This window comes from Aulostomus chinensis, chromosome 17 (assembly GCF_037954235.1).
Source record: "Aulostomus chinensis isolate RoL2024-O1b breed Wild chromosome 17, RoL_Achi_v1.0, whole genome shotgun sequence".
Classification (NCBI taxonomy): Eukaryota; Metazoa; Chordata; class Actinopteri; order Syngnathiformes; family Aulostomidae; genus Aulostomus; species Aulostomus chinensis.
In genome coordinates, this window is record NC_141336.1 from 7606011 (window position 1) to 7626985 (window position 20975).

Genomic DNA, 20975 nt, shown 5'->3' on the forward strand with positions numbered 1-20975 from the left:
CACGGTGCAGATCACGTGACTGAATACCCTGCTAAGAAGAACAACATGCAACATGGCGGAGGCACATGCATCTGGGTCATCAACTACAACTCAATTAATTGAGATGAAAAAAGCGTGTGTGGGGCCCATTCCTAGCACAATTGCTGGATATGACTACTCTTACATAATTATTTTGTTTTGGTCAAATACAGGATTTGTATATTGTGTTTAAGACCTAGATTGTTGTGTTTTCGTTTTGTTTTTTGTTTAGAGCTTGTGTTGTAGGCCTGGCTTGTTTTGAACGTTGTTGCTGGACTGCAGATTCCTTTATGTTTACATTTTATTTTCTTGTTGGTGAAAGGAAAAAAAGACCGGGTTGATACTGAAAAAGGACACAATGCATTTTATTCTTATGTATATAATTGTATTTTTTCAGTATTTGACCAAAATATCAATAAAAAAAGGAAAGCCTAGAGGAGCTGCACAATTATATTACTAATCTGAATTCATGTTTGCAGAGGGCTAACTGGAAGGTGCCAGCTCAACTTAAGTTTCTAGTGCGCTGTCAAAAGAGCCAGCTTAGTATGCATCTTCCCAGCAGCACAGGAATTTCTACACAGACACAAACTCCATCTTGTGTGAAATGAAGTGAAAATTATGAGGTGGTGACGAGCTCAAAAAGCATTTTAAATCATAAGCCTAAGGGGCTTATATGACAGTATGATGCTGTAGAGCTTTGATATATAAGAAAATTGATTAAAAAATTGCAGACTGCAGCCCAGATTTACAACCACTTATCATCACAGGACTAAGAATTGGAGGTAATTCTCTTTAGGTTCATCACCTCGATTGATGCCAAACATGTTATGCTTGAATTCTTCTTGTTTCTTTTTGTTTTGTGCTTTCAGGGTGGATCTGCTGTTTGCCCACTTGGCTGCAGTCAATGCTGGTCTGCTGCCATCAGGGTGGAGTCAGTCAGAGTTATTTCACAAGTTATTGTGTCTTCAGATTGTGGTGACAGGCAGAGCTCAGACTCTTTGTAGTGATCATGAAGCATCTTGTCTATTGCAAATATGAACAAGGAATTCTCCTCCTTTACTCTGTTTACTTTTTACTCTGTTTCCTGATCTTTTTCTCATTGTTTTCTCTTTTATCATTCTCCTCATCATTCATCTTCAGTTGTGGTTTGTCCAACTAAGTCCCATCCTGGTTTCAGATTACCCAGGTCCTGATCCAGTACAAGAACTCAATGACCTCCAGAACATCATAACATCATCACTGCTCCACATCCAAAACAGTCCGTTTCCAGTCCCACAAAATATCATCACTGTGTATAATTTGTGAAATTTAGTTCTGTGGTTTTCAGTTTTGTGTCAATTAATCTCAGGAGGATTTTCCTGGTTTTGGAAAAAAACAAAGATATTTGAAGACAATACTAAGGATACAATGATTATCAAGCAGATTGACCAACAGTGACAATCATAATCATCCAATAAAAAAGTTAACCAGGAGAAAGTTTCGGGACCTTCTGCATTGTTGCAGGTGATTATAAATCAATTTGATAGCTCTGTCACTAATAAAACTGTAAAGAATTTCAGTGTTTCTTTGATTAACTCTGGAAATACAGTGTGTTAGCGAGGAAGAAGTATTGTTAGACTGAAGGCATTTCCCTTGAAACGGAGATGGAACATGTGAAGTCATCAGTCATCCAGCAGCATCAGAGAACCAATCAAAGTAATTCCTCTGGTAAAGCTGCAGGAGACGGTGGATACCGTTTGGCTGTAATGAGTGACACAGTTACATTAAGTTCTGAGCTTTCAGTTAGGGCTGGTTCAGGTAGCTCTGAACCATTTATAGCTATGCTGCTATAGGCTTAGACTGCTGGGGGACACATCAGGTTACATGGAGTCCTCTCCTCCCCTCTCCCCTCCCTTTCCTAAGTTTCCCTGCTGATGAGGGTGATTACTGCACACACAAACAAATACGCACCTCTGTGGGAGTAACATGAGCCCGCAGGCGAAACCTGAACCTGTGGTTGGATGCTTCCAGTCCGCTGACACCTTCACACATCAGTTAATCATGAGGATGACTGAGCAACAGCGGCACCACAATGTCATTACTGTTTTCAGTTGATTCAATAAAACCAGTGTTGCTGCGCGCAAAACAGCAACACTAGTCTTGGGAGGGTATGCATCGTGAGTACTTAGCTGAGATAGCAACCTTTGAGGGTGCCAACATGATACAGGGACTCAACATGATACAAACACTGTCACATATATACACGCACACACATACATACATACATACATACATATATACACACACATATACATATACACACACATATATACATACACACACACACACACACACACATATATACACATAGATAGATAGATAGATAGATAGATAGATAGATAGATAGATAGAGATAGATAGATAGATTATACAAACATACATATACACACATTTATGTGTGTGTTTAGCTAATAAGACAATTACCAAAAGAAAGAGAAAAAGAGAAAGAAGAAAAAAAGGGGGTACAGGGATACATTACTGCACTCTTATGGAGACCATGATGGTAAATGTGCTACAGCGAAGAGCAGTGAGTAACTAAGAGATAGATCAAAGTAAGCATATGACAGTATAAAGTGCAAAGTGAATTGTTAAAGTGCGATTTGCTGTATGGTTGGTAAACAATGTTCGTCGAGATAATATGATATTAAAAATACAAAGGATATGATAATAAGAATTGCACATCGCTTGGATATATATGGTGTAATAAATGTAAAATTTCAAGTTGCCCATAGTAATTGCACTTAAACCCACATTGTTTACAAAAAACAAACCCAAAAAAAACATACATTAATAATGGTTACACAAAAGATGTGATTGCATAATGATCACAGTGGGTTATGATCACAAATTTGGCTTGATCGGACCCACACCTTCAGATGTCCCTTGAATGTTAAAAAGCTTTGACTATCTCTAATTTGGGGGGGTAGGCTGTTCCACAGTGTACTACCTTTATATGATAAAACATTTTGGCCAAATTTAGTTCAACGGAGAGGAACCTCACAGTCACCAGCTTATATGGGCATTGTGCTCTGGAGCTGCCGGTCTCTAGCCTCACTGTGTTTTTCAGTTGCTTGAATGAAGCAAATGCTTCATTTGGGTCATCAAGTGGGTGCCCTCTGTCCTCAGTGTTACGTTGATAGGCGCACAACACCTCGGGATGGGCTCAACAGCAACGCCAAGTGTCCCAGGTGTACCCCCCCCCCCCGCCTTTGCCCCTCATGCTTGCCGTTCAGAAAGGAAGAGAGAGAAGGGAGGCATATCACTCCCACCCCATGAAGAGAGAGAAGAGGGGAGCAGTGAGTGAAGGTCCAAAGTAAGGTGTTCCTCCCCCACTTTCCTCACAGTTGACATCTACCAGCCCAAATGGGGTCCTTCCTCTTCATCCAAAGTCAGTGTCTGCCTTACTCCGGAGCCTCTGAAAGAGATTTCACAGCTTGTTGCCTTCATAGGCTGCATCCACCACAGACTCCCATAGAAATTAAGTAATTCCACAATGTACAGGAGTTTCTACGAGGTTACCACAATATCAGGTCTAGCCTGAGATTAGCTGTAATCATCTCTGGTGGAGGCTGCACGGTGGTGCAGTGGTTAGCACTGTGGCCTCACAGCAAGAAGGTTCCGGGTTCAAGTCTCGGCTCGGGCACGGGATCTTTCTGTGTGGAGTTTGCATGTTCTCCCCGTGCCTACATGGGTTCTCTCCGGGTACTCCAGCTTCCTCCCACCGTCCAAAGACATGCAATTTGGGGACCAGGCTGATTGGATTCTCTAAATTGACCGTAGGTATGAATGTGAGTGTGAATGGTTGTTTGTCTCTGTGTGTTGGCCCTGCGATGGACTGGTGACCTGTCCAGGGTGTACCCCGCCTCTCGCCCATAGATGCTGGGATAGGCTCCAGCACCCCCGCGACCCTTACTAGTAAGGAATAAGCGGAAGACGACGATGGACGATCTCTGGTGGAAAGATGAGTTTCTGATCCAGGTCAACTTCATTTTCCAATCCCGGGCTGTGTCGAGAAAGGTTATGACTGCTATGGCAGATGGTTTCCCTGGAAGCTGTCCAACTTTCAAAAAGGGGGTGGTGCTTGGGAGTCCAGGCACACAGGAGGGAGAGCATTGGTGGTAACTCTCCTTGTTTCCGGGCTAATCGCCAGTTGCCGTAGGACCTGATTGTGTCTCAGGGTGTAACGGCCCTGAGAAAGACTGTTTTACAGCCAGTGAGGATTTGTCTCAGTGATGCTGGAGTTTGGCAGAGAGCATATGATGGATCTTCTCCAACCCACTAGCTGAGGCTCTTGGGAATGGGAAGAATATAGGTGGTTCTAATGATGTAGCTGAGTTGGCTTCCTTCCATCCCCAACAGGTACACTTGGACTCTTCAGTGACGCTGGAGACCGGCAGCTCCAGAGCACAATGCCCATATAAGCCGATGCTGCTAAGGCAACATGGGAGTCCAAGCCATTTTTTGATGTAGGAGCTGACTGTCCTCTCCAGTTTCTCGACTTTAGAGATAGGGACTTCATAGACTGTGAGAGGCCACATCAACCTGCAGAGCAATCCAAATTGCAAGCACCATAACTTTAACTTAACAGGGATGGATGTCTTATCTACGGTGACATGGCCTTTAATGGTTGCCTCCCTCAGTTGATCATTTTGGTCTGAATCTTTGAGGTTTGCATTGTACTACCCGCCCAAGCTTTTGATTGGCTGCTCTGACACCATTGGAATGGGTACTTTGTTGATGTAAAATCTATGGACCATGAGTTTTCCCTCAGACGATGGATATGCTCCTGGATTTGCTGGGTTTCAACTTCATCCATGTCCATGTTATGTTGTTATGTATTTTTTCCAACAGGTGCTTCGCACACATGATGGTTGAGGTCCAGATGGTCTTGTCATCTATGTAGGCATCCTTTTTAGGAGCCTTGAGCGATCTGCTCTTTTCCTTGATGAAGAGCCCTTTAACAAATCTGAAAGGGTCCTTGTAGAAGAACATTCTCGCACTCTCTTTCCACTTATGTCACATTCTGAGGTTTTCTGCTCTTCACAGCCTTCCCAGACATTCCTTCAGATCCACTTGCAGGAGGTCAACACCCAGTCTCTCCCCCAGTGAGGATTTTCTCCTTTCTTTTCTCAATTCCCTTCTCCCTTCGACAAGGTGCTCGATTTCTTGCTGTCTTCTGGACTTGGGTGGGGCTGATGATATTTCCATCTTTATTGGATGTTTTGTTCTGAAACTTTCTGCTCCATAAGAGTAGATCGGATCTCCCATCCTCTCCAACTTCTTCACCACTGTACTTCTGAGTATGTCCAGGATGTTGCTTAGGTCTATGTTGATTGTTGCCCACTTCAGTTGATGTCTGTGGCCATGGATGTTCTTCTCCAAAGCAGGCTGCAGCTGGCTAGGTTCCTGGTTCTCAAATGTTGAGCTTGAATTCCTCTCAGTGTCTGGGGTGCTGATGCTCAGTGGACTGTGGGTTAAATCCTGCCACTGAGCTTCACTTGCCTTACTTGACTTTTCTCTTAACAGATACTGGTCAGTGCAAAGTCCCGGACTTGCCTCTCTCAAGCACTTCATCCAACCTTGATGTATTTTAAGGCCTAGACTGGATGCTGCCATGGACAAGCTGCAGCTGCATCCTTGGAGCTCTTTTCCTAAAGCTGATGTCATAGGTGCTGTGCTGATTTTCATTCTCGTTGCTGTTTCCTTTCCTGAGTTTGTTACTGTGTTGTCAGCCGATAAGTCATCCCCCCTCTGTTTGGTTATAATATTTAATATGGCCAGTGAATAACTCCCTTTTTCAAACTTTACTCCAAATGAACATTATTACAGTGCTGCTACTTTAAAGCCAACGAGTTTTAGTTGTGAAGGAATAGCATGATCTTCCCACACAGTATGTCCTCCTGTTAATATTCCTCTCTGAGGCCAATGTCTACATGTGTCAGAGGAAGCATGTGGTCAGGCTGTAGCAACAGATGGTGTAGAGCAGGTGTGGATCTGCAGGGGGCAAGGGGGAGCAAATGTCACTCCACTCTAGAGTCTGCTCCCCCAAAAGCCCTTGACATTTATGTTCTTCATAAACAAACTGCCAATATGATGGCAAGCCTCTCAAGGCACTGAAACAAAAGATAAATTGACCAAAAGTGAACAATTGTAAAGATGATCTTAGGCTCGCTGCCCCTGCCCCACAAATACTTATCCATGCCCCTGCTTGCACTGTGGTGTGCATGTCAACACAGCAAGACGAGTCATTCTGCAGTCCAGGTGCTCTGCCAAGTTACTGGCATTGTGGGGCAGTAACTGAGTTCCATCTTAAAGTGAAGTCCCTTTCCTAAAGTGCACACCAAGTCACACCAATTAAACATAAAGTAAAATTTGTAATGTATACATTGTATGCTTTAAGTAATGATTCACCAATAAAAGCACAACCATTCAGCCAAAAGTAAAAGTAAAGACGAGAACTTGATGAGGAAACACAAATTAAACCAGGTTACATTCTTTACTGTCAAACTGAAAACATCAAATACAGTGGGAATTTTGCCAGTTTTTTGGTAAGGCTGTGATGACTGAATAGGAGGAAAAGTTATCCCCCACAACCATCAGAGGCAAAGCTGGCCTAGCAGGAGAAGGCGGCCAGTTTTTATCAGTCATCAATAGAGCTAGATTGCAATGCCACACATTCGCCCATCTGACTGATGGGCCCTTTAAATAGCACGTCACACATAATGCCATTAACCACAGACCAGCCTCTTCCTTGTCTTTGGTGCAACCATTATCTGACAATCCAAAATAGCAATGTGCCATGGTTGAGGACTGAAGGACAATATTATGTCATCAGGAGGCTTTCAAAGCACACAGATATTAGAAACTTTTTAAAATTTGGCAATGCTTTTCCTTGCACACAAAATTGTGACTTTGATTTTCAGCTCCCCTGTAAACTCTAAGCAAGTGACATTCACCATGATAATACCAGAGTCATATGTAAAGATACTCGTATGAACAAATGTCATGATGAATAGTTAGAGAGTTTGAAGACAATAAAACTTTCTGATTATGATGAGTGTCCACCAGGAAACTGTGACCTCTGCTGTTGTAAGTCGCTGTGAACAGTTCAAGTGTTGGGTGATGGCTGAAAGTGCCAACTAGCTTGCTACAAAGTGCTAGCTATAACATGAGGAAGTAAAAAAAATGTGAAGGACAATTATGCAACAGCACAAAGAGTAGAGAGCTTAGTCAGCTCACACACACACACACACACACACACACACACACACACACACACACACACACACACACACACACACACACACACACACCTCTGCTGATGCGCTGCTTCTCTCCTGACAGGATGCCGGGTGTGTCGATGATGCTGATGCTCTGAAGTACCTGATTGGGCATCTGAGAGCAGATGAATCTGAACACACAAACACACGTATGTTAAGATGTCAAAAGATTTTCTTTGACCTCCCCTTCTTTTTCTGGCATTTCCCTTTATTATTTTTTTCTCTTGTGTGTTTCCTCAAGATGAAAACACACACTAACACCTTCTGAAAGCCGTTCTGTTTGACAATGTGCATTTGACCTCCCTGTCACCTCTTATATGGTTAAATTTAGCTGACGGACAACAGTGGCAATAAATTGTATTGCGGTGTCCAAGCGGTGTATCAGCAGCAGGAAAAAACAAAACCTCTGTACTGACATGTGGTGACGCACACACACTTCCCCCTGGAAACAATAAGTTATTGTGAAACGTTCCTTCATGACACTGGGGTGAGATGCACTCCTGGTTACAGGAATACCTTGAGTACCCATTAACACTCTCAGCTCCACCATCCCTCCACTTCCTAGCTGTCTCTCCTAGAAATATTTCTGGATGGAGGAAATATGTTTCAGTACTGAGAGTTTTTAGCTAAGTTTAAATCTTTCAAGCAGGAATGTGAGTTTACATGGAAGGCAGCTGAAAAGGTCACTGCCCAGGAAAGTGGTGACAGAGGGATCTGAAGTGCCGCAGTGAGTTCTCTGTTATTTATATAAAAGAAGGGGCAACCAAGGCAGGCTAGCACACTCAGCAATCTGTCTCTTGATGTCATTTGTGCTGCAAAATATAAGTAGCAGCAATTAAGGATGTTGTTGTGCCAACAAACTGCATGATGGGATGTAACCATTATAAGTAACCAATAGAAAGCAGAAAACAACAGTATACAATATTATTTCACAAGAAATATTTAATGGAATATCTGCTTGTATTTAAAGACTTTCATCCTGGAACTGAAAGGGTTCCTTCAGCCCATTGTCTGTCTTGATTGCAGCCTAAAGATACACAAAAGTCAGACAAGTTAGTCCCCTGACAATGAAAAAGCTCTAGACCTTATCACTGTGGGTCACTGTTTCAATTTCTACTTGATGTCCCCAACAACATGAACAGTTAGAGTTATGGACCTCGTCATCAGTCTTAAGCTTTGTTGTTCATGCTGCTCCATGAGGTGTCCATTTGGCATATCATTATATTAAAAAAAAACAGATTATGATGCCTATTCTTTTCAGATTATTTAATTTTTACTTATACATACATATACTAGAGTTATCTGTCAAACAGTGCAATGAAACAATGTCAATATTACAAGATATAAGATATACACCTTGTAAGGGGTACACTGGTAGAGATTTGGCAATATTTTTATATAGCAAATAAGGCAATTTCATTATTGTAGCATAATCTTGCCAAAAGAGGTGTCCCAGGAAGCCAAGATGAGGACTATGAAGTCCTAAATAAAAGTAGAAAGAAATTAAATGTAATAGGATTATTATGAACTATATCTTTATTAAAGTTGAAAAGCAAATGCTGTTGTCATGATTTAAAATTACATTTAAAATGAGCAAACATAATAGGGTCTTCGCCTGAAGTACCTTCAAGCTCAGGCCCTAATAATAGAAGATGTAGGCCATATTGGCCAAACCTGAAAGAATTTGATAAAAGGTTTGAAAATTGAACTTGTACCATTTCACACTTTGAGACACTTCTTACATGAAATTTTGTCATGATTCATGGAAGACATATGATGGGGCCCCAGAATGGCCATGGAGAGGAAAAACAAAAACAAAAACAAATATATTTTTTTTTTTTTGAAGGCAACAACTTTAAACGTTTCTCTTCAAATTAATGAATTTGTAGCCACAACATATAACATTTTTTTCTAAATTTATTTTATATTTCAAGTACTGTACATATTTATGAGTAAGTTGTATCTTTTGGCCCAAAAAAATCGATTGGAGACAAGAAATTATATTTCATGACCTCAGAATGTTTAATTTTTTCCTATCCGTGTCACAAAGCGTTGTTTTTGTTCCCTACTGCCCAATCCAGGACTCCCTATATTGTTAAGTTTTTCACAAACTGTTTCGTGATGTGACAGTGACCTTTGAGCAATTTGTGTACAATTTTTAAAAAGTTCCTCAAGGCATTACTGGTGTTCATGAGAAAGATAGAAAGGTAACCCAAACTATTGGCATGCAGGCATAAAAATACTGTCACAGTTGAAGTGCTGCCAATCTAAATTTGATTGTAGATGGATTAAATACGTCACTATCATGTTCATCTTATACAGCTTAGATAAACTGAGCTAGATTTGAGGTGTTTTTGGGAGTCTTCACCTGTTGAGGAAGGAGTTGCCAAAGGCGTTGAGTTTCCGAAACGGTTTCTTTGGGTCGACCACCAGGGCATTACCTGGGACAACGCCTTCGTTCTCCCCATACATCACTGCGATGAAGCCGTCTGTGGTCGGCTCTGGACCGATCCTCATCCCTGGGAAGTCCTGTTCCAACAGGTACCTGAGAGAGGACCAATCAGGTCATTATTTTAACATTACAATTGAACAAAAACATAAAAAAAAGAAAACTTCATTTGGGCTGCACATTGGTGAAGTGGTAAGCACTGTTGCCTCACAGCAAGAAGGTTTCGGGTTCGAGCCATGGCTCGGGCACGGGGTCTTTCTGTGTGGAGTTTGCATGTTCTCCCTGTGCCTACATGTGTACTCTCCGGGTACTCCACCCACCTCCCATAGTCCAAAGACATGCAAGAGGGGACGAGGCTAATTGGATACTCTAAATTGACAGTAGGCATGGCTGTGTGAGAAAATGGATATATGTCTATATGTGTTGGCCCTGCGATGGACTGGTGATTCATCCAGGGTGTACCCCACCTCTCGCCCCAAGGCTGCTGGAACAGGCTCCAGCCCCCCGCTCCGCGACCCTTAACTAGATAAGCAGTGGATGGATGGAAAACTTAATTCTATCCCCACAACTCCAACAATGAATCTGGTAAATACTTGCCAAACAAAAACATTAAACAGAACAAGGAAAAAAATAATCTCTTTGACCAAGGATAGCAGGAAAGCCAACACAATTGCCACAAGAAAAATATTCTAAAAATGTGCTGACATATTCATCAGAAAAATCTTCGAGCTCTTTTCTCAACAGCATTGACACAGACTCCCATATTTCACCAATAACAAAGAACTTTCTACTGCCCTAAAAATCATACTCAATTACAAATCACATGGGCCTGATAACTTCTACCACACCTTTGCCAAAAGTAATGACTAACTGAAAACAAAACTCAAATTTACCAGCAAAAAAACCAGCTGCAATTTCAATTTTAATGCTCCTAAAAACCAACAAACACTCCTCACTACCCATCCGTTACTGTCCACAAATGAGATGATCTAAAAGTCATAACTGAAACACTTGCTCACAAAATAGAAATAAAGTTTTATCTTAATCAATCCTCATCATACTGATTTAATCAAAATAAGACAGTATTCATTCAGTAACACATACAGACTTTTTAATCAAATGGACTATTCATCACAACAACAAGCAAGAACCATTAGAATCATGTTAGACACAGGAAAGGCTTTCAACAGGGTTAACTATTTATATTTAATTCAATCTATGTTTCAAAACATAACATGAACATTAAAACTGACAGCCTCCTCAAGATACCTCAAAGTCACAAACTCCAATCTGGCACCATCTATATTCCCATCTGGAACATTCCAGACATTCTCTGCAACAAGCAAATACCACAAAAGAACAGAAAAAAAGTATCATATGCTTACAACACGTTTCAGAGTATTTCAGGGGTTTCACTCCCACATCTGGTCCAAGGGTATGGCATCAGCAGCATACAGTGAAAAGTGGCAGGCAATAGACATCCGATTATTCATTGGTGTGTTTCAGGCGTGACATCATCAAACCAGTAAGAGTGCCTCATGTCATTCAGCCTGGGATTTGCCAGGACTTAGCATATTGCTATTTCAGTGGTGCACGCACTTAGAAATGGAACTCCTTGTGCACCACACATCTTATGTTGATATCAGGGACAGTAACAGTCATCTCCAAACCCATCAGTGGTGAAGCGGGCCTTGGAGCTCTGAGTTAGAGGTGAAGGGAAGCAGCTGAGTTGACAGAGGCCTCTTGCAGTGTACTAAGTGCACTGGTCCAAACCAGGAAACTGTGACGACTGGCACACTTCCAACTAATTCCCTGCCTTTCAACCAACAGGATACAAGAGGTCTCCTTACAAAAGGAAACAGCTCCTCTTCCTTTTAGTCTTCACCAGCAGCAACACTAAAAGTCTCGAATGGCACCCACCCACTAGGAAAATGAGTGCACAGCCAATTGTTTTCTGGAGTCAGATCAATTAATTCAATGTTATTTCAGCTCATAGCATCCACCAGATGTAAAACTCAACAGAATAAAAAACGGTGGTTATTGGAGAGCCTACTTTTTTCTGATGTGGAACTTGGTTTAAAAAGTTTGAGAACCACTGCACTGGTCTGGTTCTGTGGACAACTTTGACCTTTGAGGCAGCTCCAGGCTGCTGTCAACTCACATCACAGTGGTTTTTCTGTCACAAAACACTTGAATTTAGAGTCAAAGACAGAATCTACAGCTCCTACCAAACCTTTCATCTTGATTTGACCACATCAACCTCTTACACTGTGGATGCAAGATGGCTGTTAAGAGTTTCTCTGAATTCCTGTTGTCTTAAGGTGTGTTCACACCAAACATGACGCAAATTTTTCATCACAATTACATGTAAAGTCTATGTAGAGAGGCGAATAGACGTGAGTTTGCGTGTATACTCGCCGGGCGGCGCGAATTATGCAAATAACAACACGAATGGTGCGAATTTCACATATTTGTGTCTACGCTTAAATTGAAAATACTCAACTTGAGCGACAAATTCACGTGACTTTGTGTCAAGACAGCCTATCAGCCATGAGATTCAGTCAGTCAGCCTGAAGTACCACTGGAAACAGCCGTCATCCAGGCACAGTTCCTGAAGAAGGCGGTTAAATTAACCCAGCTTCGTGCTCCTCCAGATAATGCTATGGATCCAGACACGGCGGCGTTTGGTTTTCCACCGTATCTGGGACTTCCACAACAGGTACAAGCCAGCAACAGCTGTAATGTCAGCCATGGTTGCTGATGGAAAGAAATGCAGAAATATTCTCTTTGCGGGGGAGAAAAGTTTGCGCGAATGACATGAATAAAAACAAATGATCCAGCAGTCAAATTTGCACAAATAAAGGCCGCGAACGCGAAAATTCACCTACATTTGATGTGAACACACCTTTTAGGCTGATGCAGACATCAAAGAGATCTTGTGAACACCAGTTGCCTCTCCGTCAATGAGCTCAGAGTTCAGTTCTTGTGGTGTTTCACTGAGCCAGTGATCCAAAAGTATTTTCACCAGGATGACATGGTCATCATTAACCATCGGTTGACCTTCAATGACGGCACATGATGAGTTCCCAGGATTCAAGTTTAACTTTATTCATCAAGTTCAAATTTATTTATGAAGCAGCAGTTCATGACATAATATTTCACTTTTCAAAAGGAGAAGATTGAACACTTAATGCCACTATAACAATTCCCCAAAATTCCCCCTTGAGCAACACTTTGCAATAGCAACAAGGGAAAAAGGGCAAGTAAAATCTTTTTAAAATGATAAATCAGCATCTCATAGCACCCTCCATATCACTGATTGTGTATTGACAGTTTTTCATTTGATTGACATTTTGTCCAGTTATTCCTCATTAATTTAATCATATAGCCTACATACTTGAAACAGCAACAAAACAGGCCACAAAAACAGCTAACAATGATAATGACCCGAAAAAAAGCATTTCTGGAATTATTTCAAGGGCGGCAAAGTGGTGCAGTGGTCAGCACTGTTGCCTCACAGCAAGAGGGTTCCAGGTTTGAGTCCCGGCTCAGGCACGCACGGGGTCTTTCTGTGGGGAGTCTCCATGTTCTCCCAGTGCCTGTGTGGGTTCTCTCTGGGTACCCCGGCATCCTCCCACAGTTTAAAGACATGCAAATGGCGACTAAGCTAATTGAATACTCTAAATAGGCTGTAGGCATGGCTGTGAGTGTGAATGGTTGTCTGTCTATGTGTGTTGGCCCTGCAATGGACCGGTGTCCCCTGCCTCATGCCCGAAAGCTGCTGGGATAGGCTCCAGCCAATTCAGGTGGTGAATGAGAGAACCACTCATCAATATAACCTGATCTGATGTAGCTTAAAACCCTATTTATGCATTTTTATTAAAAAAAAAAAACCAAAAAACTTTTTTTTGCTTACGTGCCTTGTGCACTGGCATGGATAGGAGCCCACTGATATTGAGAGTGTACAGGGCCTGGAATTTGGTGCTGTATCCCTGCAGGTATCTATAATGAACCATGCAGCATACTTGTCATTATGGGGCAGCATCGCAGAAAACCACGTCAAGTTAAAAAAAAAAAAAAAGCCTCTCTGATACGTAGCAAGTGTTGACAAGTGAGACAAGTTCACACATCTGTGAATCAGTGTGAAGCAATCAGTTGATCAAAAGTGAGCAGAGCGGCTGTATGCAGATTATCTAATTATCACAGCGCTGTTCTATTTAACAGAAAAAAAAACTGTTTTTAAAAATCTATTTTTTTAAATCCTCAAGAATGCATTCTCTGTATTTGAAAGAAAAATGACCAGAACCTGATGACTGCACTGTTTTCAATCCTGATTGGAGTGATAATTTTGAATTTTATAAATGGAGCACATAACTTCAGTTACTTTTCAAGAGTATTTGCTACACATGGCTATTGTAGGTTTTTTTTCTGGGGGGGGGGGGTGCTAAAACAAACATTGTGGAATTTTCACTGTGCTACTATCATATACCATTTGACATATGTCACCTAAAAATGTAAGGTAGATTGTTTCTTTCATGTTATTTAGTGTATCATTTGACATCGTGAGTCAAGGGAGGGTAAGGAGAAGAGTTCGGTCTGAAATCGAGATAAGACATGACAAGGAAGATGGGGAAGGTGAGTCTTCCTGGAGGCAAAAAAAAAAAACCCAACCAAAACTACTATTATTTTCTAAATTATCACCCACATGGAAAAGCGGGCAAGCTGTCAGCATCAAAATGATTGCCCAGGGCCATCTAGAGGGTCCACCTGTTGCATGTGAGCTGGTTGCAAGTAGCATGGATCTTAGCCTGGCCATGAGTTAAATATCGAGGAAGGAAAAGTAACATTCACTGCAGTAGCAGTTTAAAACATGATAAATACATGAAAGAAATCCAAGGTAAGAATTCCCAATGTATGGTGTTTGCCTGCTTTTTAAGCAGGTTTTGGTCAAAGAGTGATAAAAAGGGTATCAATGGTATTTGATGAGCCGCAGGTTTCATCTGAGATGCAGTTTGTGCATGTGGGATACATAGCACCATCACTACTGATGCAAGAATACACTGTTGTCATGTTTCAACACTTCATGCTCATCTTTAAGCAATGGTTGTTGTTTGGCATGATGTTTGATTTAGATTAAAATGGTTGTCATTGGCTGATAGCCAAGCTTCTCCTCATTTAGCCTGTCAGCCCATGACATGCTCAAAGGCAACATCACAACCTGATACCAGTCACACGCTAATTCCAACAGCACCATTAATTCTACAAATTTCACTTCAAGAGAAAAAATCTTTACTGGCAACCTGCTCCCATGATTCATCAAATTCCTTTTAGTTCCCATGATTCATAGCATTCCTCTGGGCAGGGTGGGACTCAATAGTGAGGTCACTAACAGACACACACACACACCTCTACAACCATGTTGGTTCTGCTTGTTGGTTTGCTGCCAAAATGTGAATATTTGTACACCACACACACCCTGCCTGCAGACAAGTGATAAGCCAAGCTAACTTGGCTGTATGATGATCTGAGTTCAGTCAGACTGGCACTGACATGGTTTCCTTCCTCAGGCACCAAAAAAGTTTCAGTTCATTTAAAAATCCTGCAGTGACATTAAACTGACTAGTAATTGATCATGGTCATTAAAGTTGGATTACCAAGTGGTTCAGCCTCACTAGCGACATTCACATTAGTCTAGAGGTTAGGTCACATTTAAGATCCTCAAAAGACCACAACGAAAATCCTAAATGAGAAAGAGCATATTTATCACAGCAAACAAGATTACAGACACTAAGTATTGCAATGCATCACTTTGATGTCTGGTAGACTTTATTTACTTTACTAGACTTTTATTGCAGTATATCTGCCAGCAGGATTACACAAAAAAAAACTACCAGGCTGGTGGTGATACTGTTGGTGGACTTTCTGTTTGGCTGTTTGTGTTGGCATCACAGGACATGAAGACATTTTCTTTTTCACTGATTACATGTTTTTGTCCGAGGTGACCCCCCCCCACACACACACACACACACACACACCAACACATCAGAAGAACAACATTTCAACATGTAAAGAGAAGAATCAGCATCAAACCAGACAATGTCTTCTCAGTTTCCAATAAGACTCCATAACAAAAACACAGGAAATATCACAGCACTCTGCAGGAGCACCAAAGCAGCCTTAGAAAAATGGAGAATCCATAATACAGAGATGATAATGATGCACTGAGAAACCAAGAACAGCAAAGCGTCATCGAACACACCTCACAACTGCATGCAGGTCAGCTTGTTAACATTGTTTGTGTAATATCTGGCTGTACATGTACTTGTTAAGTGTAATGAGATAACTTTTGTTGTGATTTGGCGCTATATAAATAAAATTGACTTAACTTGACATACGGACCAAACACGCACAAATAAAATTAAAACTAGTGAAGTTTTACTTAATTACACTTGTGATCTACCTGCACACTTATATCCATTCAAACATTTTCTTTCCTTCTTCCCAAGCTTTCGGTCAGTCTGAATAGAGACACCTGTCTGAGATTGCTCAGACAGTTGGGAGTTGTAGTCTAGATGACATTTTTGTAGTTTTCTCAATATACATTGTTTTTAATGGCATACCATGAATAAATGGGGTGGAATTAAAATGAACAGAGTAAACCCCAGTGTGTGAGAAAGAAAAGTAGTTTCCAAACATACAAGACGTGCACACAAAGAAGTAAGTTCAGGAGAAGAGAGGTGCATAAACATCAGACGTCCAGTCATCATAGCCAAAAGCCTTTTGGGTACAATGAGTCTAGGCTGTGTATCCAAAACAGTTCCCTTTGGCACAGTCTCCTATCTATATCGCCATCTCTGGCCAATTTCACTTCTTCAATAGTGAAGCGAGGAGACTGGATGAGCAAAAACAGTTAAGTGGCAGCTACAGGATAATTAAGATCAGCTCGTCTGATATGACTTTTATGTTCACCGATCCTTTGTTTTAAGGAGCGTGTGGTTTTACTAACGTAACTTTGTCACAAGGGCACTTCAATATTTACATCACATTCTTTGTAACCCCTTTACAAAAAAATCTTACCTGTCCTCGGATGTTTAAAATTCCTAATGTTATGTGTGTTGTTACACTGGGAATGACCACATGGATAGTTTCCATCTTACAGAGGTGACCAAAAGAGTCAGTTTGATCCTGTTTTAATACTGTTTTAATACCTTTACCACCTTGATGCAGAGATTTGGACCCCATCTAAACACAAATAGGGGCGGCTCCTTGAATTTTATCCTGAAGGGAGGGGTCATCTGCAATAAGAGGCCAATATTTCATGATAGTATTTTTTTTATCATATGAGCAAAAGGGCAACAGGCTGTGATGCATACAACAGAAAATTTCTTGTTCTTTTTTTACTTTCTTTTTTAATAGGTCAGCCTGAGACAAGAAAAGGGTGGTGTTAATACATATTAGGGGATAGCCCCTGGTCATAAAGCGTTGTTTCATATCTTCAGCATTCTGAACTACAAAAATGTCGTCTAGACAACTGCTTTGTATGTGGTGTACAATACCCTGATGATGGTCGACTGACCGAAAGCTTGAGAAGAAGTGACGAAAATGTTTACATGGATCTAAGTGTGCAGAGACCTTTTTTCTAAATCATTCTAATTTCCCTGGCACCTTAGTTGCTGTGAGTGCAGTGTACAACTTTAAACAAAATGTAGGACAGAACATCTAATACTTCCATGTTAATGATTAATTTCACCTTTCATTTGTGTACATAAATTATCACTGACATTTAAATCAAATATCTGTTTACCATGAATGACAATTATGGCCTAACTACTCATAATACCAAACCCAACATAACAACTTCAAATTTAAAACATTACAATATTGCTGATAAATAATACAATGCTATGACCGACCTGATGCTGCTCTTACTCAACAAATGTTTACTCTCGGGTTCGGAATACCTCTCATTAACCGTGCAGGACGTCACGTCATGTCAAGCCATTCCGTCGCTTTCTAGCAGATTGCATTGGAAAGGACCGAGATACCCAAATTTAACAAAATGCAAAGCAGCTTCGGGTGTCTTTACCTAACTTTTAATAATTCCAGTGCCAATGATTGATTATGAAATAATGACTCAGTACAACAGTCCCTTAAGGAGGGAAGTTTAAATAGAACATTTTCCTACGAGGTCTGGCGCATAGGTCTGGTGCATACACAGGGGGTGCCGAAACAAATGATAATAAAACACCTGATAATGCTGAAAGTGTTGTGCATCTCTCCGACCCATCAGCTCTTCCTACAGCCTACATATGTGCTGAGTACCTGATGAAGGTTGTCTTGCCGGTGGAGTACTGGCCGACCAGCAGCACCATTGGCTTGCTCTGGAAGTCGGCGGCCTCCAGGGCCGGGGAGTGGAAGTCATGGAAGAGGTACGTCTCCTCCAACGGCAGCAGCTTCTTGATGTAAAGCGTCTGTAGTCCCTCGGTCACCGTCTGGTACATCTCTCCTTCCTTGTTGCGGCCACCTTGCTCCTGCTTCACCCAGCTAAACATACTGATGCCTTCGACTTCCCTGTTTCGTTATTTCCAAATATTCCGGCTCCTTGTTGCTCAGTTCGTCGTTCAGGCTCAGCGGAGGGAAGTGTGTGTGTGTGTGTGTGTGTGTGTGTGTGTGTGTGTGGCACCTGAGAGTCTACGCCTATGAATACACTGCCTCTTCTGTCTGACGGTGGTGTGACCGCTGAAGGAGCCTCTACCTGTGGGCACCGCCCTTCCTCCTCCCAGAGAAACGAAACAAACCGCGGTTTTCCATCCGGCAGAGGAAAGATATAGAACCCAGTTGACTCACACTAATCTCATGAACACTAATAACCAGTACTACCAACGATATTTAGACCAACCAGAACTACTAACCTATATAATATGCATTAATATTAACATAAATGGGACCTATCACTTTAATCATTTAACACGTCCATAGTTGATTCTGTTGCTGATTGGAAAAAAGATCCTGAAGTCCTTGACTACTACTTGAATATTTTTTCCAGCACTTTTAACTACATGTCCCATTGCTGAAGGCTATTAAACACGTTTGAAGACTAACAAATACCCTAGGATAGAAATCACTTTCCTTCAGTGTTGTTTTCTTAAACTTATACAATTTGTCTTCAGCTGCAGGTCATTTTCATTTCCTCACCATTGTAATCAGTGTCTTGTAGCTCCGTCTGCTGGAAGATGCCTGGCACTTCAACACTGAACACTCATCAAGGAACATTGTCTTTCTATACATCAGTGATACATTTAAAAATAAACTTTTTAAAACGTTTTATTAAGGCCTGAGCACTCGAGTGTTCAAGAGCCCTCTTGTATTTTGAAAGGGTTTTTTTTCTTCTGAAATAATTGCCTCTTTGGAGGTTTCAGCATACTCAAAAACTCACGATTTTTTGCATTCACATCCAATCGAATGAAAAATTTGATATTTTATTGGTTTCTGGATGCATTCTCAAGAAATGCCTTGATGGCGCCCCCTTTGAAATTTTAGAGAAAAAAGGCCCCTCGTATGAGTTTCACCTACATGCATGAAATTCAGTGGGCACCTTAAGACACAAAAAAAAACTCCAACCAACAGGAAGTTTGCTATTTTGATTAAAAAAAACCTTCAATTTTTCCCCTTTTTTCAGTTTCTATGTCTTGCTTTAATGAGCCCCTCCTAGGAGCTTCTTCCAATTCTCTTCAAATTTCATCCATCTCTACTTAATACCGAACCAATCATAATTGTAAGGCTTCTGAGTTTTCACCAGTGTGTGTGAACATGACAGGACCATTTTGATGATTCACCTTCAAAAATTAAACTCTTATGAATCTCTTTTACATCCTTGAATCTGGTTCAAACTTCTCAAAGTTGATAAATGTCCCACCCTGAACAAATTCAGGGGTTAGTATTGACTGTCAGTCACAGTGCCACCCAGTGGTCACAGGAAATGACATTCTACACTTGAGGTCATGTATTTAGTCTGTTGATCAGATCCCACTCAAATCTTTTCTGCCACCTCTTAATAATTGGGGATGAATTCCCATAAACACTGTGACTTTTGGTTACATACTCAGGCTGTCAGGTGGCAGCAAAGGTTGATCCTTTGCCATAAAAAATGATATTCCTTTAACTCCTCCACACATTGTCAGATCTGGATCAAACTTCTTGTGCTTGATAAAAGTCCCACCCTGAACACATCGAAGGGTTGTGTGTAGTTCTTGAAGGAGTTCACATCGATGCTGAGCGTCATGTATGTATGTGTATATGTTTGTATGTATGTATCGCACAAAATGATTGAAAGAAAAAATTACTTCAAAACTTCCATCCATTTTCCTCCACTTATCCTGGGGTCGCGGGGGGTGGGGGTGGGCAGGAGTCTATCCCAGTAGCTTTTGGGCAAGATGCGGGGTTCACCCTGGACATGTTGCCAGTTCATCGCAGGGCCAACATATATAGACAGACAACCATTCACACCCACAGTCATATCTACATCAATTTCGAGTATTCAATTACCCTAGTCTGCAAGACACCAAGGTCCTGGCATAATAAGGCCTAAACACAAAAAACATAACTTCAATTAAAAAAAAAAATTAAAAAATCATTTCAATCAAAAAAACTTAACTTCTACCAAAGAAAAGATTTTCGGTCAAAGAAAAAATGTATTACAATGCATTTTTTGGAGTCTCAAGTATTTTTTTTTTGCATTCAAAGATATTTTTGATAGAAGCAACCTTTTTTTGAATGAATAATAAAGATACAAATCTACCTCCATTCAGCATTATCATTCCCATGCTACTTGGAATTAGCTTAGCATTAGCATGCAAGAAAACTTGACACCTTTAACACTAGCACTGGCATGTGTCAGCATTAGCATGTATTAGTATGTGTTGTGCCAGTGCAAGTTTGTGGTTGTGATGTATTTCACACCAGAAACACAACCTCAAGGCGCATGTCTGTCAATGTGTCCTGTACCGCCACCTGGTGGAAGCAGAAGGTGACTGTTGTGCCACACAGGCTACATCAGCTTGCTCTTTGTGCAAAATCCAAACTTCTTCTGGTGTCATGGCCTGCGCCATCTGCTAAATTGCGAGGGGAGTGAGGGCCTGCTCACATCTGCTTGCAGGTTTCTAGTTTATTTTGAAAATGATTACATTTTT

At 41.2% G+C, this 20975-nt stretch overlaps 1 protein-coding gene across 1 annotated transcript in view; it reads right to left on the reverse strand.

Annotated features, from left to right (window-relative positions):
• Nucleotides 1-18549, reverse strand: part of ehd4 (EH-domain containing 4) — a 45262-nt gene extending 26713 nt beyond the window's left edge. The window contains exons 1-3 of the mRNA XM_086183155.1: nucleotides 18109-18549; nucleotides 9706-9882; nucleotides 7371-7468 (exon numbers count right to left, since the gene is read on the reverse strand). Of these exons, the coding sequence (XP_086039281.1) occupies nucleotides 7371-7468; nucleotides 9706-9882; nucleotides 18109-18338 (505 nt within the window). The 5' untranslated portion in view covers nucleotides 18339-18549. The remainder of the gene's footprint in view (nucleotides 1-7370; nucleotides 7469-9705; nucleotides 9883-18108) is intronic.
• Between the last annotated feature and the right edge of the window lie 2426 nt (nucleotides 18550-20975).